At 34.8% G+C, this 19,190-nt stretch overlaps 1 protein-coding gene across 2 annotated transcripts in view; it reads right to left on the reverse strand.

The window, feature by feature from the left end:
* Positions 1–19,190, reverse strand: part of GALNTL6 (polypeptide N-acetylgalactosaminyltransferase-like 6) — a 1,244,620-nt gene that overhangs the window by 1,002,138 nt on the left and 223,292 nt on the right. Inside the window, exon 1 of one of the 2 annotated variants that reach the window (XM_011959609.1) lies at positions 11,011–11,097. The exons of the other annotated variant lie outside the window; for it this stretch is intronic. Within the exon in view, the coding sequence (XP_011814999.1) occupies positions 11,011–11,097 (87 nt within the window). Of the gene's footprint in view, positions 1–11,010; positions 11,098–19,190 lie in introns of those variants that run through there. 2 annotated transcript variants of the gene reach the window in all.

A 19,190-nucleotide genomic window follows, 5' to 3' on the forward strand; every position in this document is an offset into this window, starting at 1 on the left:
GACTGAATTGAGGAATGGGACTTGCTTTAAGCAGTTATTTGGGGTCAATAAACAATTGTTTTTAATGACAAAGCATAAAGAGTGTCTTCTTTAATTGCAACAGAGGGTTTTGCAAATCACTTTGTTTAGAGTCATATACATTTAGAAAACAAAACCAAAAAAAAAAAAAAGCCAAAAAAATTTTTTAAAAAAAGTAGTTAAAGAAAAAACTAGAAATAACTCAGTTTTAGGGAAAAATCTGTGATATTCTATAAACATGTAAAATATAAACATCTTTAAATGAGAAAAAAATACAAATCAGTCATACTTTGGCTAATTATGGCAACCTTTAATTTTATGAGGCTGATGAGACTTATTATTTTGAAACATGAATGTGAAAGATTATACTGAGAAACTACTCTTTCCTTCTTCTGAATTTAGGCAAGCTAATTGAAGAAAGTGAAGCAAAGTGCTTGTGTTTACACTAGCCTTCACAGATATTCAGCTACATTGTCCTTCCCCTGCAGAGCTTTCCAAGGATGGAAGGCACTAAGATGCATAAAAGGACTTCACAGCAGTGGGAAATGAGAGGAAATTTTGGCTGCTCAAGAACTTCTTAGGCTTACTCTGGTGCCAACAGCTGGTAGGCAGGGTTTAGGTATTACATAGCTCCTAGTAACTAAAAGTACTTTGCAAGGCACACTGCCAGAACCCATACAGATGGTGGGGAAAATAACTTTTCTTCAACTTATTAAATTTTACATTGCTTTTCTCCCAGGTAGGAAAGGAAGCAGAAAGGAGGTAGAGTGATGAATTATGAAGCCAGGCAGGGGAGGGTTACTCATAGTCTCTCTGATGGGGAACTTGGGAGGAGCTTCAGAGGTCTACAACTGCCACATATTTTTCCCCTCTCTGTACACATCACTGCTTCGTGGAGCATGGGGCAAAAGGCCATGTGATTTCAGTCATATGAAAAATGTGGTTATATCCTAGAATTGCATTTTTAAAAATGTGACATGCTGTGTTGAAATGTGTTTTGCAATGCTGATTTTGGATGTAGCCACAATAGTTATTTATTGCTTTGAAATTTTATTGATAGCCCTTAATTCACGACCAACCTTCTTTCATTTTATTTCTTTACTTTTAAGAGATATGACTTTCTACGAAGGGAGAAAATACATGTGTGTGTTTTGGGGACATGGGGTTGGGGAAAGGTAAGAACAGTAGTCTTATAAAAATATAAACATTATCACAATTGAGCTTATTTCATAGCAATAAAATTGGTGAGTTGGTATTTTGTAATGGTTTACCGGAGAGACAGACATTTGATTCGTATTTGATCTGTTTCTAGACCGTGTGACATTAAACACATTATTAAATTTCTCTCTCAGTATTCTTACTTAGAAAATGTGGAGGGCGGGTGTAGTGGCTTATGCCTGTAATCCCAGCACTTTGGGAGGCCAAGGTGGGCAGATCATGAGGTCATGAATTCAAGACCACCCTGATCAACATGGCAAAACCCTGTCTCTACTAAAATAAAATACAAAACTTAGCTGGGCATGGTGGTGTGCACCTGTAGTCCTAGCTACTCAGAAGGCTGAGGCAGGAGAATCATTTGACCCTGGGGGCAGAGGTTGCAGTGAGCCGAGATCGTGCCATTGCACTCCAGCTTGTGCAGCAAGAGCAAGACTCTGTCTCAAAAAGAAAAAAAAGTGGGTAAAAATACCAAGCTCAAAAGCAGGGAATGAGTGGTAAATAACAGATTCCAAAGCATTTACAGTGCAATGTTGGCGTATGCTAAGTCCTTAAGAGATGGTGAGTTTGAGACCGTTTGGGGTGGATACACTTGGAAGCAGCAAGTTTGTAAATTCAAGTGTTTTTGTCTAAAACAAATCAAGCCATCTCCTAAACCAATACAACTTAAAATCATGGAGCTTATTTATTAGAGAAGTTAAGTTAGTATACAATGGGTAGGTAACAGAAAAAAAAGCCCAAAGTTTAATTCAGAGAAAAATTAAATTCTAGCATTATAAAAACTGAAATAAATAATACAAGCACATATTTGGCCTTTCTGGGACATTTTAAATGCCTTTTATCAAGATTTTCAGGTGACAACAAGACGTTTTGAAATGATATGACCAAAATAGTTCTTTTCTTTCACTAGACAAATAAAGGAGCTTGAGGGGATTCTGCAACATTTGAATGACAGAACGAAAGTGCAATATGTGAGTAAGGCTGCTGAGCTCAATACAACATGAACTACTGGGGGACTAGACAGTGAAGCATCTGTTTTCTTCATTAAACAACCTTCTCCCTTGCCAGAGGAGGAGACTGGGTGAATTTTTTTAAACAAATGTATTTTTAAAATATTATCTAGTCAGATTGAAAGAAAGTGAAAAGGATGAAGGAAGAGAGAGAGAGAGAGAGAGAATACAGAGAGAGAAAAAAAGACCTGAAAACTTCCATTAGTATTACAAATAGTCTTTTAAAGAAAAAAAAATAAGATTTCTTTCTAGTTACATGACTTTTTAAAATCACTGATTTCTTGGTTTAAGGTAATCACTGTTACCAGTATATTAGTATGTATGCACATTTTCTTCATGGCTAATTAGAAAGATTGTTGTTTTTTCCTACATTAGTGCCAAACATATTCCTAATGATGGCTCTATGCAACTATGCATAGCAATCTTCATATGTCGTTTTCCTTAGAGCCCATGTAATATGGTGTAATTTTTATTTACATAATGGAATAAGTTTCTGTCAAATTAACTGGAAGACCTTGAAATGCTTTGCAAAATAAGGCAGTTCCATTATACATATTAGCGATACATCCACTGCAGAAAAATGTTATCTCTATGTAGTCAAACAAAATGGAATGCTGGGTAGTGACTAAGTGATGTTTGGAATGCCAGCCTGAAATGGTAGTGGGTGCGTTTGGAGGGCCTGATATACATAGAAAACTACCTCAACTCTATAATTAAATTGTTCTATGTGTCTTTCTTAAAAAGACAATAAGAAGTATTCTGATGCCAAAATACGTAACTTTCGTTTGTTTTTTTTCAAAATATTTTGGCTTCCTAGAGAAATAAAACGTTTTATTTTTCATGCAGATTCAGATAATATAGGGGATCATTGACAAGGATAAATCATCAGCTGAACATGTTAAAATTTTTTTGGTTATATGTAAAAATAGAGAAACAGGAAAATAGAGCAATTAAGTATACAATTATTTCTAACATATTTCACCCATATGCATTATCAATAAATGAATACACATATACATGTGTATATGTGCATATGTATACATATTTGTGTGCATATATATGCAGATATGTATATATATGTGTAAACATATATAGTGTGTATATACAGAAATATTTTATTGTATTTTGCACTTAGAGAATTGTTTTTGTCTTAAATTTTTAACTATGTCCTCTTTCTCTGAGACTTGTTCATGTTTTGGTAATTCAGGTTAAAGATGGCATTAATTTGGCACAAAGTAACACATTTTTTCTCTCCCGGTGAATTACTTAGATATCCTTAGAAGAAAAAAAGAAAAAGAACATTTTATTTGTGATTGAGCTTTTCCCATTTTAGGAAAAGTAACTTATTCCTACCTGAGCCAAATTTTAGTTAAGCGAAGCTGGATTCAAATTCCCTATACTGTCTTCTGTTGAGCCCTCTCCTCCTGGGCTTCCTGGGAGCCCTGTGCCCTTCATATTTCCCTTCCCTCTCACATTAAAACTGGCAACTGGCTCTCATTTTGATTTTAAATCTCGGAGATGATATAATAGAGAAGCAAATGTACTTATGACAATGACAGATGTGCTTTTTAGTCACTTCCACCACTTACTAGTGGCTTGACTTTTGACTAGAACTTCAAATAAACATAGCATGAGTAAAAATCACACTTTGTATTGCAATCTAAATATAATCTGACTCCTGACATGTTTAACCAATTCACATTTAAATATTTTTAAAATCTAAGAATCATGACTTTTTTTTTCCGGCTCCAAAATATCTTTTTTGTTGTGTTAAATCTCTTTAAAACTCCTTACTTATATTTCCTACTTAACATTTTCTTACATTCTTGCCCTCATTCATGTGTTTATATTAGACAACTGTTCAAGTTATTAAACTCTTTCTTCCCTTTCAAGTCACAGGATTTTCCAAATTTTCAATTATTTTTATTTCTCTGTGTCATTGTGAGATGCCATCGACAATTTGAATTATATTGTAATGTCAAGTATGAGCACATAGGCCTTGGCAGATAGAAATATGATGTCTTCTTTAGTCACCCATTGACAATGGAATTGAAAATCTGGGACCTCACTATTTAAAAATGTCCCAGGAGCTCTCTCTGCTCCCAGAAGCAAGCCAGGAGAGGGGGGCTTCAACAAATATAGCTGCTTCCTCTTATTCTATCTGAATCAGAACAAACAGCTTCCTTCTCATAGAGAACACAGAGTAAGGGAGTAGAAGCAAACCCCCTTCCTTTTTCCAAAAGATTCCTTCCCCAGGGAGATGATCTATCTTCTAGGCAACTCAGAAATCTGCTCACTTGCACAAGCATGGTAGATAGACATACTTCTTTCCAAAACTTGGTTTCTTGATTGTCTCTCAATTGCAACAAAAGATGCCCTGATACCTACACTTTCTTTCCAAAGATTCAGATGCAATAGGATGTCTGTATACACCTCAATAGAAAATTTTAATTATTTTAGTGACTGGGAAGTAAAAATAATAAATTGGAAGAGAGAAATGATCAAAAACAAATGCTCAAGTCACTGTCTTCTAAGTGTTCCCTTTTGAAGACTTATAAGATATAAACCATGCAGAAAAATAAAGTAGGTTCTGGAAATCTGAGAAAAAAGAGGGAAGAAAGATTGCCATTTGATCATTATATGTAAAAATGTAAAAAAGCAACTACTCAATTAGAGGAAAAATGAATGAGTCTAAATAAACAGAATGGCGATAGGCAGTGGCAAACCATATGAAAAGAAGTATAGATATTATTTGGCGATTATGTAAAATAAATCAGGAGAATAAATTAGAAAAATGTGCTAGAATAAAAAGATAAGAACATGCAGGTATGCACGCATGAAGGTGCATGTGTACACACACAGACACAAAACACTTCCTAAGTGTAAGAAAAAAAATCAATGTGAAAATAAAATACAACCAAGGTAACTGCAAAATTTTGTTGAAATGAATGGAAACAAAATTGAATCAAAGAAGACAAGTATTCTGTGTCTGGATGGGAAAGTGCATATTTTTTGAGAGCTTACTTTTCTCGAAATTTATATATGTATTTAATTCGGTCTCAATCAACTTATCAAAATTATCTTTAATACTTTTAGAATATTTAGAAGGTGAGACTAGAAAAAATAGCTTTTAAAAAGAAGTATAGGTTAGGCATGATGGCTCACACCTCTAGTCCCAACTACTTGGGAGGTGGGGACAGGAAGATGACTTGAACCCAGGAGTTTGAGACCAGCCTGGGCACTGGTCTCTACAACAAAACAAAACAAAACAAAACAAAAAAAACCACTTCAGCCTGGGTGACAGATTGTTCAGAGCGAGGCCCTGTCTCAAAAACAAAAAACCCCAAAAATGTGTAGTTGGTGATTTATATAGCCATGTAGTATAACATGGAGTACAAGCACACAAATGAAGTCAGTTTGGTACTAATGCTAAAGTAAAAACCTGTGCAGAAAAATGGAAAAGATTATTTATCTCCGGAAAGAGCTATGTTCCTAAGTGTGTATCCACATAATAAACCATGTTAAAAACACCACATTAATCAATGGAAAGATTATCACACAAAGAAAACAATTCACATTCCCATAGTGTACAATTTCAGATGAATAAAAACTTGATATATATATATATATTTTTTGATACAGGGTCTGTGTTGCCAGGCTGGAGTGCAGTGGGGCAATCTCTCCTCACTGCAGCCATAACCTTCCATGCTCAAGCGATCTTACAGTCTCAACCTCTGGAGTAGCTGGGACTATAGGAGTACACCACCACACCCAGTTTTTTTTTAATTTTTTTTTTTTACTTTTTGTAGAGACAAACTCTCACTATGGTACCCGGGCTGATTTTGAATTCCTGGGCTCAAGTGATCCGACCGCTTTGGCCTCCTGAGTAGTAGGGACCACAGGCATGAGACCAAAATGCTTGACCTACCCTTTTTTTTTTAAGCTATTTTTTCTAGACTCACCTTCTAAATATTTAGCAACCTCTGTCTCCTGGGCTCAAGTGATCCTTCCACCTCAGCCTGTTGAGTAGCTGGGAGAATACGCATGCACCACTACTAATTTCTTTTTTTGGTATTTTTTTTGGCACATACAGGGTTTCTACCATGTTGTCGAGTTTGATCGTGAACTACTGGTCTCAAGATATGTGTCTGCCTCAGCCTTCCAAAGTGCTAGAATAACAGGTGTAAGCCACCATGCCCAGCCAAAAACAATTAATGTTTGAAGTTAATAAGTAATATACATTAGGCAAAAGTTTATGTGTTCTTGTAAAATAAATTCTTTTAAAGATTGAAGTAACAGTCCAAACCAAAACTATAAAGAAGAAAAAATTTTACTTCATTAAAGTACTTCATTAAAAATATTGTAACTTTAAAATATTTTAATTTTAAAACCATAATTTAAAATATTTTTAATGTTTTAAAAATAAAACCATCATACAATATAATGCTATCAACTAGGAGAATATTTACAATAAGACAAATTTCGATACACGTAGTCTATAATTTTTTTGCATGCTGATAAAATGAAAAGATGCTTCCATGAACGAAAGTACTACAATAAGCAGTTCACTAAAGATAAACCACAAATGGCAAACAAATATGTCAAAATGCTTATTTTATTTATAATTAAATAACTATATTATTAAAAATACTTCTATAATCCTTTTTCTTTGCTTGATGAATTAGCATGTTTAAAAACCTGATAATACTTAATTTTAGCAGTTTCACAAGAGAAGGAAATAAATATTGATGCAAACTTTAAAACATTGTATATTCTGTATATTGAGTCTTAAAAATGTTCATAGACTGATCCAAGTAATTTTATTTATTGTATATACTCTAAGAAATGATCTGAAATTGAAAAAATATAAATACAAGTATTCTCAGGAGAGAGTTCTTTGTAGCAGCAAAAAAGAATGTTAACAGCTTAAATGGTCAACAAAGTAAATATTTTAATAGATTATGGTACTTGTATATGTGAAAGAATGCCATACAACTATTTACATAATATCCTAAAGGCTTTCCTGAAAATAAAATTATGCTTTAGCATGATATCAAATGATAAAATGCATACTTCAATGTTATGCAGAAAATAGAAGCTCAAGTATGTAACAATATAAGTGATAAATACTATGTGATAAAATGGCTAAATAGCAGCATTTTTTTTTGGTTAAGTGGCAGAATTTTAAGTTAATCTGTTATTCTTAATAGCAAATTTTATAAACACATTTTGTTTATAGGTATCTTCACTCAGCAATTTTTCTACTATTTTGGAATACTTGGTTTCCCAAATACTCTTTTAGGGAACAAAATACTGCTTTTATCAGTAGGCAAAGTATTGAATTTGCTTTGCTGCTATATATTTCATCATAAAAAACTGACAGCTTTTTTCATACTATCATTGATGAATTCAATTACATTCTGTCCATTTTTCCCCAAGCTTAATAACCCCTGGGTGGGCTAGAATTCAATTTTAGATCCTTTCTGTGAAATCTAAAACTATAGACCAATCTGGCTAAGAAGAACCCTGATAACTGTGCCACATTAACTCAGAAGTTGTCAAAATTCCATTCTATCAGTGAGTGTTACTAGTTTGTCATGTGTCAGATGGGGCTCTCAAATTCACCCCACCCCAGAGGAGCTGCTTAGGCAGAGCTCAGCTTAAAGCCTAGCAGGTTTTCCCATTTACAACATCTGGTTGACTAAACGGACTTTGGATTTGCTCTGGACTTCTTCTCATCTTGGATTTGGGAAAAGGGTGGGAGAAAAAATTGAAGTCCCAATTTGATTTCTAGGCACAGATCACATTCTCCAATCCAATTTTTACCAAAGAGGCCTGTTTTGGGATTTTTCAAATGTGTAACAACCACAGTGAAATTGTACTTTTCTAGATTTCCTACTTTTTAAGAAAAGAGCTCCATTTACTTCAAGAAAATTGTTAGAAAGAGAGATGTGCAGCAGTGAAGCATTAGGAGAGTTTTTAGTTCCAGAATATTCCACAATTTTAATACAACCAAACGCCCACCCTCTCTTAAAATTCTTCCCTTGTGTTTCACTTTCTGCCTACATCTGAAAGGGAGAGGAGGATGCTCTGAGAACTGGCCATCTCAGAATAAGAAGAAGGAAAGCAGGGGAAATTTTCTCTACTTAGTGGTTTATTTGTTTTCTTTTTATTTTGCCAGAAAACCCCATACAATAAGTTATAAGCCTCTCATTCAGCAAATAATAAAGTGAGAGTCTGTCTTCCATTTTGGTGTGTTTCCATGCATTTAGTTCTAATGGTCTGGACCCATAAAGAGAAAAGCTGAATATTAAGGTTTGGATATCTCTTAGTTCCTATTTGAATGACACATTGAGACAGTCAAAGTTTCTTGCATACACTCTTCAACTTTAAGTTGTAATAATTCATTCCCATTATCAAAATGTTTGGATCAAGAAACAGAAATAACAACTTTCTTTTGATCATTAATGAAAAGGCACTACTTGTCATTTGTTTCAAAGTTCAGCAGTTGGACAATATGAGTTTGACAAGAATCATTATTTAGGCTTGTTTTATACTATTGTATATGGTTATTTTTGTACTTTAAACTGAATGTTTATATTCCCTCAAAATTCTTATGTTGAAACGTAACCCTCAATGTTATAATATTTGGAGATGAAGATTTTGAGAAGTGGTTTGACCATGAGGGTGGAGTTCTTGTGAACAAGATTAATGCCCTTATAAAAGAGGCACTTTCCAACTTGTGAAAACACAATCAGAAGATCTCTGATCTATGACCCAGAAAGTGGGATTTCACCAGACATTGAACCTGTTGGAAGCCTTGATCTTAGACTTCCCAGCCTCCAGAGCTGTGACAAGTGTCTGTTGCTTATAAGCCATTCCACTAATTTCATTATAGCAACCTAAATAAACTAAGACAATGTTCATGTTTAATTCGTCTAAATAAAGTATGTAAAATATAAAATGTGCCCTTTAAATTATTTCCATTTGAATTGTAATTCTTTGACCCTTGATTGAAAACCCTGTTATAAAAATATGTGTGTGATAAGAATGACTCTAATATCTAACGTTATTGCAATATATTGGAGTTACCATTATCAAACATTAATTATAATATTAATAGAAAAATTAAATATGAATATCATATTTCTCATGAAGTATCTCTAAATATGTTAAAGTGTAGAGTTAGAAAGAAAGATTTCTAACTTTAGAAAGCCTCCTGGACTCTATAAGCCAAATGTATTTCTCAACATGAACAAATAACAATTTCCTTAACTATGAAAATATTTTAGAATATGCATATTAATTTTGGATTTTGTTTTGTAAATACAATTGTACTTTGATTTAGAAATTCGTAATTTGTGATAATTCTAGTTTTTATTCATCCCATGGATATATGTTATTTATTATAAAAATTTGCATAACTTCAAAAGATAAAATTTAAAAGTCTTGCCTCCTTTGCTAGGGGACCCATTCCTGTAAAAAATGGTCCATGCTCATATACACTCAGGTACACAGACGCACAAAATATTTTTGTGTGCATACACGCACACCATACACATAGACACAGCTCATTTGTTTCCTTCTGATTGAAGTGTATGGAAAATTTTGTCAGCAGCTATAAACTTCTCCCTCAGTTGTAGAGGGACAATTTTGATATTAATATAATGTGCTAAGTTGGCTTGTAGTGGGATAAATACTGAGGTACTGTAAAACCCTTTGTTTTTCTGCCAAGAACACATGTTCCTGTCTTTTTCAGCAGTCCCTTTAGAAAAGAATTAATTCCAGACAGCTTTGAGCTATTTATGCCAACACCACAGGCACTAAAGGAAGCAGCTTTCAAGAGAATGGCTACCTCTATCCTCACCTTAATGATTTTTCTTTTGGATCAATGCTCATAGGTTTTGGAGTCTGTGTGCAGAGTATTTATTAAGTTGACTATAATGACTGGGGATAGCACCTGCTTCTCCTGTTGATCCCCTGTGTTATTGTGTTTTTCTTTTTTTTTTAAAAAAAACACCATGTCTGATTTCAAAGAAATCCTCAAAATCTTTTCACATAAAATATGATTCAGAAATTATGAAATTCTCATCACTAAAATTTGGTATTCAGATTCTTATTCCAGGTAAAAGTATGTTTAGGTATCTAATGAAAATGGTAATTACACCTGAGTTCATTTATCTTAAAATCAGCCTTAGTTGTATTCATTTGTAGTTTATTTTTCTCCTATTTACATGCCACTGCATAAGTCTTGAATATTATTTAAGTTTTCTTTCATTGTGCTGCCTGGTACTCATTCCCTTTCCCCTGACGTTCAGGCAGCAACCACAACTTCATGTAACTATTGTTTTGAAGAGAAAGGGCATGTATAACTTAGTTTTGTTGTTGTTTTGTTTTATTTTGTTTTGTTTTAAAGCAAATACAATTGTGTGTGAGAGAGAGTATGGGTGAATATATATGTATGTTTATACTAGTAGAGACAGTTAAATAGGAAAACTTCATGAGATAAAAGGTTTTCTGAATACCAAAAGTTTGACTTCAAATATCAAAGCTTAAAGCTCTGTAGGAAGTCAGGTTGAATCAATTCCAAATACAAAGTGATAGTAAAGCTAACCTTGTCTACCCTGGGCAAAAGTGATCACAAAAGAAAGAGATGATGGTGACACTACGTGACCCTAAAGTCCTGATCCAACGACAATCATCCATGAGATGAACCACCCTATCTTGTCTTGATCTGCACTGCAGCCCTTTGCTTTTTACATGTTACCTGATAAACCAGCTCATGCACTCTGTGGTCTGCATTAATGCTTGGATTCCTCTGGTGGCCAGCTCCCGCTCTGAACTTGGCTCTCATCTGGCTGGTGAATGGGTTGGGGTAGACTGCCCATCTGGAGCTTGTGGTTACTATTAAGGAGGTGAAGATGTGCATAGGTCTTCAAGGGTGTGTTCAAGTTCATCTCTAAATAAGCTCACGGTGTCCCCGAGCTCTTCCCAGGGAAATGTAGTACATGTCCTACATCCTCTCTGCTCTGAGGCTCTACTGAAATAATATAAAATTGCGAATGCTCCATTTCCATGACTGGGATATAAGACCAGAACTAGAAGCCCTCTAAGGCAGTGCTTCTGAAATTATATGTGAGGACTCTTTTTTCAGAGTCCAATTTTTTTGTTTTTTTAATATCTAAGCGGTCGTAGGTGAATACACTTGCAAAGTGAAAATGAGCTATTAGTAAAATAAAAGTTTAGAGGCAATATTTCATCTCCTAGATGACTGCAGAGGAGTCAGGGTCACCATATTAAGCTGTATGACAGTGCTGATAAGGGAGAGGCTAGAGGCAGAGAGTGTAGCCCCAGAGCCCTATCAGTGCTTGAAAGGTTGACTCTGTACACCCTTTTGCCCACAGCTTTGATTTGCTGTGTCAGTTCCCAGGGTGTCAGAAAACTAATTATATGGACAGGAGACAGGGAAATAATGGGTACAAAAGAGTGGTTCCCTGGCAAAGGCCCCACCTGCAAGTCTGGAAACCCATGGCCCTAATTGGTAACAGGCATTCCTGTTTTCATGCCCAAAAGTTGCCTTTTGGCCTGCCATGCTCCCCTATCCTGTGCCCATATAAACCTCAGACCCCAGGCTCCAGAACCTATGAGGAGATGAACAGAAGAGCATAAGAATGGCAGAACAGTGTGGTAGAGAAGACAAGAAGAAAAGGAACGACTGAATGCCAAAAGGAGTCTGGCTGGGGATGATCAGAGAAGAGATCAGCCACTGGATAGCCAAACTCCAGGGGAAGATCATCTTCCCGCTCCATCCCCTTTCCAGTTCCCCATCCATCCCACTGAGAGCCACCTACACCACTTAATAAGATCCCTGAATTTATCCTTCAAGTCCATGTGTGACGTGATTCTTCCTGGATGGCAGACAAGGACCTGGGTATCAAGAGGGCACTGAGCTGGTTAACACTTAAGCCGTCTGTGGACAGCAAAGCTAGAAGAATGCACTGTAACACACTCCCACTTGGGCTTTGGAAATCATAGGTATCCACCCCTAAATGTTATCAAGGGGACGGAGCCCCAAAACACTTACCTCAGCTCTTGCACCTGCCTGTGTGCATGCTCCCCTTCCTGTAAGGGATTTGAGTGCATGGTGCTGAACACACAAGCCACACCCCTGTCACACATCCTGTAGGGGGGTCAGGGAACTCTCCTACTTCACTAACACTCTGCCTTTGCCAAGATTGATGACAGTGCATCATAAATACTCCTACTCTTAGGTTTCGGGAAGAAACTTATGAGGTGCCTTGTTACAAATTCCAAGAATACCCCAGCAAGAATAAATTCATTATACACATTAGTAACCTTGACGATAACCATACTTTCTTAACTAGCATTCCATCTTATTTCCTCATTGCTTTCCCAGTATTTCCTAAGTTCATTTTCCAGATAAATTATTCTTACTTGAATCATTGAGAGGGAGCAGGGACCCCTCTTGGCCTGTGGGCCCACCCAAACATAGAATTAAAGAAAAATCTTGAGTTTCTTCCAGGGACCTAGCTAGCCTGGAGAAGTATATAAGGAACTTGATAAGCAAGGAGGTAATAATTTTTCAAAACAATAGGCAAGAAAGTTGGAAACTAAAGGTAACAAACGTCCCTGAGTTGTTTTGCTGAAATCTGGATCCACACCAAATGGGGATGCTAAGGACTAAACTCAGATCACTTATGTTCTTTGTTCTACATTTTTTCCTGAAGGGCCTAGAGGAAGCCACATCCAGGAGCCACAAGCTAAAGTTCTTTTATGCCCACCCCAAATTTTTAAACAAAGCTTCTCTTTTTTAACCAACTGCAAATCAGATGAACTTCAAATCTACGTATGACCTTAGGCCAAACATTGTGTAACCTCTATGTATTGATTTATGATTTTGCCTGTAACTTCTGCTTTCCTGAAATTTACACTTGCCCTTAAGAAAACCCTTACCTGAAAGCCATTGGGGAAGTTGGGACTTAAGCCTGAACTGCCTGATTATCCTTTCTTGGTGCCCTGCAAATAAATGCTTTCCTTTCTCCCGCTGCAAACCTTGGTGTGGGTATTTGGCTTTGCTGGCCCAGTGAGCCTACCCCAGTTTAGTTTGGTAACATCATAGGCTCAGAGACTGATTCTGAGGGAATAAAACCAAAGTTACCACTACTGAAGTCCAGCCTGCCAGCCAGAAAATGAAGGAGAGTAAAAGTAGGAAAAATATCTATATTTGATTGAGAATTTACTCTATAGAGCCTGCATTTTTTTTTCTTTTCTTTTCTTTTTCTTTTTCTTTTTTTTTTTAGACGGAGTTTCACTCTTGTCACCCAGGCTGTAGTGCAATGGCGTGATCTCGGCTCACTCTAACCTCTGTCTCCTGGGTTCAAGCAATTCTCCTACCTCAGCCTCCTGAGTAGCTGGAATTACAGGCACCTACCACCACACCAGGCTAACTTTTGTATTTTTAGTAGAGACGGGGTTCCACCATGTTGGCCAAGTTCGTCTCAAACTCCTGACCTCAGGTGATCCACCTGCCTTGGCTTCCCAAAGTGCTGGTATTACAGGCGTGAGCCACTGCACCTGACTGAGCCTGCATTTTTTTTATTAGAAATACTTATGTTACCTTGAGTTGGCAAGAGTACATTTTCTACATTTGAGAATAAATGTGGTCTTGAGAAGCCACGTAAAATAGAATTCAATCTTTCCACCAGTGATATTGTAGCTGGTAAAACTTCTATGTGCAATTCTGTGATTATATGGCTCGTTACTGATAAACTAAGTTTTCTGTGTAATAATTTGAGAATATCCAAAAGAGTTAAATATAAAAGAAAATGTAAAGTAATTGACAATTACTATTTTATAAAAGGTAAAAAGGATAATCTGATGGCATGTGGACAGGAGTTTAATAAAGATAAGAAATGGGCAAAATCTCTCTGCTATTTCTTTTTGTTCCCTAATCTCCCTCCAGGCAAGTGTATGCAGGGAAAGTTACTAATGAAGAGAACAAAGTTAACTGAAGTTTACTTATTGTGAATGCGTAATATAAAAAAACTGGTTTCATGAAGTCCCAGTATTTTACAAATCAAACTAGACCCACAAAGAAATACATAATTTATGATTAAACACAAATTATAAAATAACCTAAAAATACTATAGCATTTGCAGAAGGTAGAAAAGATGACTTCTCCAAAATAATCATTGTAAAACCCACTATTATTCTTCTGTCCACAAGGAACACTCCCATCTCTTTAAGAAACAAATTGCGCTACTGCTGGAGCTGATAAAATAGCAGTGGAAACAACTCTATCAAGCTTCCTATTATAAACTATCATTCTAGGCTTTATAGCTTGTCTCTTTCAAACTAAAGTATGTTGGGCAGAGACCAGGCATACAAATTGCCAGCCAAAATACATTAAGTCTGGTTGAGCTGTCTTTTTTTGGAGGATGCAAATTGGAGCATTGTGCTCTGCGTGCAGTCAGTGCTTGGCATGGGGCTGCAACAATGCTTCTGATAGTGTGACAAAAAAAATAAATAAATAAAATAAAAAATGAAAAACTTTTCAGTGAGAAAGTTTAAAACAGATTGGTTATTATTTCAAAATGTACAAATTTTACATTTGTTACATTTAAGATGAATTTTAGTTCATGAAAACAGTATTTTAACATCACCTAATACAATCTGCATAATACTTTTCATCCAAGTTTATGGGAAACAGTCTGTTTGATGGTTTTATTGATAACTAAACCATTTGAAGGAATCATTGACTCATAAGTAGCATCTATGATTATAGCCTTCTGTGGTGACTGAGGGAAAATGGCTTAGATTAGCAGATATTTTGTTCAAATAGCTGTGCTTATGAGTTTTGCTTCAGAGATGCAGGAATAGAATCAAAAATTTAACCTGAAATAGTTCTGGACATATCAGAAAGTTTAAGTTTTGGCTTCTGGATATTCTGTATCTATAAATCCATTTTTTAAGTTCATGGAGTTTGGTCTCTTCATCTTGTCTTCTTTTGCACTGAAACATTAGCATAGTAATGGGATATTATAGCAAAAGGATATTATTCCCGTCAGTTCACCCAAGTTATTCCCCTCAGTTGATGACTTAGTCCCTTCAAAATTACATTGAAACTTGCTGGTTCTTTCTTCATTCAAGAATATTTATTGATTCTATGATATGCCAGGCACTGTGAAGATAAGAGAAAGATAAACAAGTTTCCTGTCTTTGTGGAGTTTATACAAGGAGTTTGCAATGTTATTAGTAACACTGCTATTAGGTTATCAGGGGGCTTCAGGAATCTGAAGAACAGTAGTAGAAAATATAAATTGGTATACTCAAGTGGAAAAAATGTTTTACTCATTTTTGCTTCATTTAAATTTTTTATATTAACACAGTAATACAATATTAATTTTTAAAAATAAGCACAACCTTCTTTTACACAATCTATACTTTTTCATGACTATAGAAAACCTTTTTTAAAAAAAGTTGACTATCAATTCTTTGTTTTTTGATTATAGTTCGTGAGTACAATGTTTCCTTAAATAGAGAACCACCTGAACTTTCCTCTTCCTTTAACTCTTTATTTTGGAACTTCATGATAAATCTTTTTTTCCACTAGCTAATAATGATATTGACTGCAAAAATCAATAAACATGAAAAGTAATGACTTCTAGCAATTTACTTTTATTAAATCTGCAGAGAGTTTTGATATCATTTATTCTGCAACTCAGTCTCTGAATTTATTTTATTTTACTTTTTCTAACCAGTACATTGCTTTGTTCTCAGGTAGAAAAGGAAGAGGAAAGCACGGCAAAATTCAACTAATGCATCATTTTGACACATCTGTTGTTCGGTCAGTGGTGTGCAGTCTCCCATTTCTGATATAATAAATGTTTATGGTATTTCTATTTTAATGAATGCCCTAGGCTCCAGGACCTGTTTGTATACTTCTGTAGCATATGTCTTTAGTGAGGAGATGGTGTTGTCTGTTTCAACTAATACTGAGTAAAACTGAATGGAAAATTTAGACTTGAGAGCCACTGCCTCAATGCAACCTTCCCAGGGAATCAACACATAGTGCGGGGAGCATGGGGAGGCCAAAGTGGCAGCAATTGGGTCAATTAAAGGAAGTGAGTGCAAGGTTTGAAGGAAAGTAGATGTTTATTTTCAGCAAGTTAGTTTGTTTCAATAAGCAATCATTTTCTCCTTTATTTCACAAGAATTAATGGGAGTTTTCTCAAAGAAAATCTCAGAATGTAGAACCTCATCCCCTGATGTCTCTGAATATATGTCTGAAAAAATGGCAAGATTAGCTGTCATGTTTGAAAAAGTAAATATATAACATAAAGTAGATGGTTGGACTGGCAATAAAAACAAAAATAGACAAAGGAAATTACATGAACTTGAAAAGCTTCTGCACTGCAAAGAAAATAATTAGCAGAGCGAAGAGACAATCTAAAGATTGGGTAAGAATATTTTAGCCATACATTTGATAAGGGGTAAACATACAAAATATATAAGAAACTCACATAACTCAACAGCAAAGAAACCCAATTTTAATATGACAAGGGACCTGAATAGACATTTCTCACAAGAAGATACACAAATGGCCAGCAGATGTATTTTTAAAAACATAGTTGATCATTTGAAAAATGTAAATTAAAGCCATGAAGAGATATCATCTCACACTTTTCAGAGTGGGTTTTATAAAAAAGACAAAAGATAGCAAGTGTCAGTGATAATGTTGAGAAAAGGGAACCCTTGTATACAACTAGTGAAAATGTAAATTAGTACAGCTCTTATGGGAAACTATATGGAATTTCTTCAGAAATACCTAATGTTAATGATGAGTTGATGGGTGCAGCAAACCAACATGACACATGTGTACCTATGTAACAAACCTGTGTGTTGTGCACATGCACTGAAGAACTTAAAGTATAATAATAATAAACTAAAATTAGAATTACCATATGATTTAACATCTCACTTCTGGGTATTTACCCAAAAGAGTTAACATAAGTATATCAAAGAAATATCTGCAATCCCATTTATTGCAACATCATCCACAGCAGCCAAGTTATGGAATCAACTGAATTATGCAATCAACCAATTCAATTGATTGAAATCAACTCAATCAATTATGGAATCAAATGTCCATCAATGAATGAAATGATCATAAAAATGTGGTATATATACACTATGAAATAGTATTCTGCCTTAAAAAAGTGGAAAATTTTGTCATTTGCAGGACATGGATGGTCTTGGAGAACATTATACTAAGTGAGATAAGTTGGCACAATAAGACAAACAACATAAGTTCTCACTTATATCAAAACAATCTAAAGCAACCGAACTCATAGAAGCAGAGAGTACAATGGTGATTGCAGAGACAGAAGTGTGCCCAGGGGAATGAGGACAAGATGGTCAGAGTATACCATATCTCAGTTAGATAAGAGGAATTTGTTTAGTTTTTATTTTCTTTTTTTTTTAGTTCTGTTGTACAGTGTGCAATAATTAAACTTTAATGTGAATTTCCAAATGACCTACATTTGGTTTATTAACTGCCTATAAATATGGAGATATTTTTCTATTGAGGAAAACGTGAAATATCAGTTTACATGCCTATAAAAGAACAGTGGTTTTGCATCTCACATAATAGTCCTTTTTCTATAAATACCAAAGTATGTATGGAGTGTTTGGAAAGCATTTAATACAATGTTGAACATGAAATTATTTTTAAATCATGTATTTGACCCTTTAAAAAAATCCCAAAATGCCAGAACCTGACTTATAATGTTTATGATACTGTTTTTAAATTAAATTAGCAAACACTGAGAAGACTTTAATCTAGGGAAATTTTATATTGATTTTTAAATATATAAATTCTAGAACACTGCAATTAACAGGCTATATTTTTCCATATAAATATGGACATATTTTGTGGAGTTCCTTTTGCATTAGAATATAATTCAAACCCATCTGCTCCATGGTACAAAGGCAAAGCTGGCCTTATATAAGCTTGCCTCTTAGGAGCACAGTGCTCTACTGTATTATAGTGAAGATGAAGAAAAGTATGGCAGATTAAACATTATTTCAAGTATATTCTAATCAAACACTGAAAGTTTTGGTATGATATTGAAAACAATATATTAAATGAAGGTAAAATGTCAGCTAATTAGTATGTATCATGAACAATGAAAAGCCAAAATTATATAAGAATAAAATAGTCACATTTAAATTACAGTTGGTGATGCACAGCACAGGCTGGCATACTCGACATGGGTTTTACATTTTTTTCATCCAATAACTATCTATGTGCACCCACTGAATTATATTGTACAGAAAAAGTAATTGAAATATAATTTTGTAGATGTTGATATTTTATAGAAAAGAAGAAGGCTTATCTAATTCTGTAGCTCAGATAGATATTTTAAGTCATGCAAAGTTTTCTGGGCATGCCTTATTATTTGAAGTTATCACAATTTCAAAGGCAAGTGTCTGAATTTACAATTGTTTAAACTCTATTCCAAAGGCTTAATAACTCTAGAGAGTCTGATAAATCAATTACAATGAAAAAAGCAAAATTAAACTCATCTCTTTCCCAGTATTATACAATTGCAACACTTCTCAGCATTTACAAGCATATAATTAGAATACAATGTGTTGAATATTAGTACAATATAATCATTATAGAACTTTGGGTTTTAAGAAATAATTAATTTAATGGTGGCAAAGTAAAAGATACGAGATTTTTTCCAAAAGCAATTTCAAAATAAATGGCCTGGTGTTACTTTCATTTTTATTTGTTTCCCTAAGTCTGTTGAGTTTTCTTTATGTGAAAGGCATATATCTGAAGATAAAATTTACATTCTCAGGGTAAGCTAGACTTCGGTTTTCTTAATGCTTCTCACTACATGCTTGAAATGTAACAC

The sequence above is a fragment of the Colobus angolensis genome, unplaced genomic scaffold, assembly GCF_000951035.1.
Source record: "Colobus angolensis palliatus isolate OR3802 unplaced genomic scaffold, Cang.pa_1.0 Scaffold5, whole genome shotgun sequence".
NCBI classification, from domain to species: Eukaryota; Metazoa; Chordata; class Mammalia; order Primates; family Cercopithecidae; genus Colobus; species Colobus angolensis.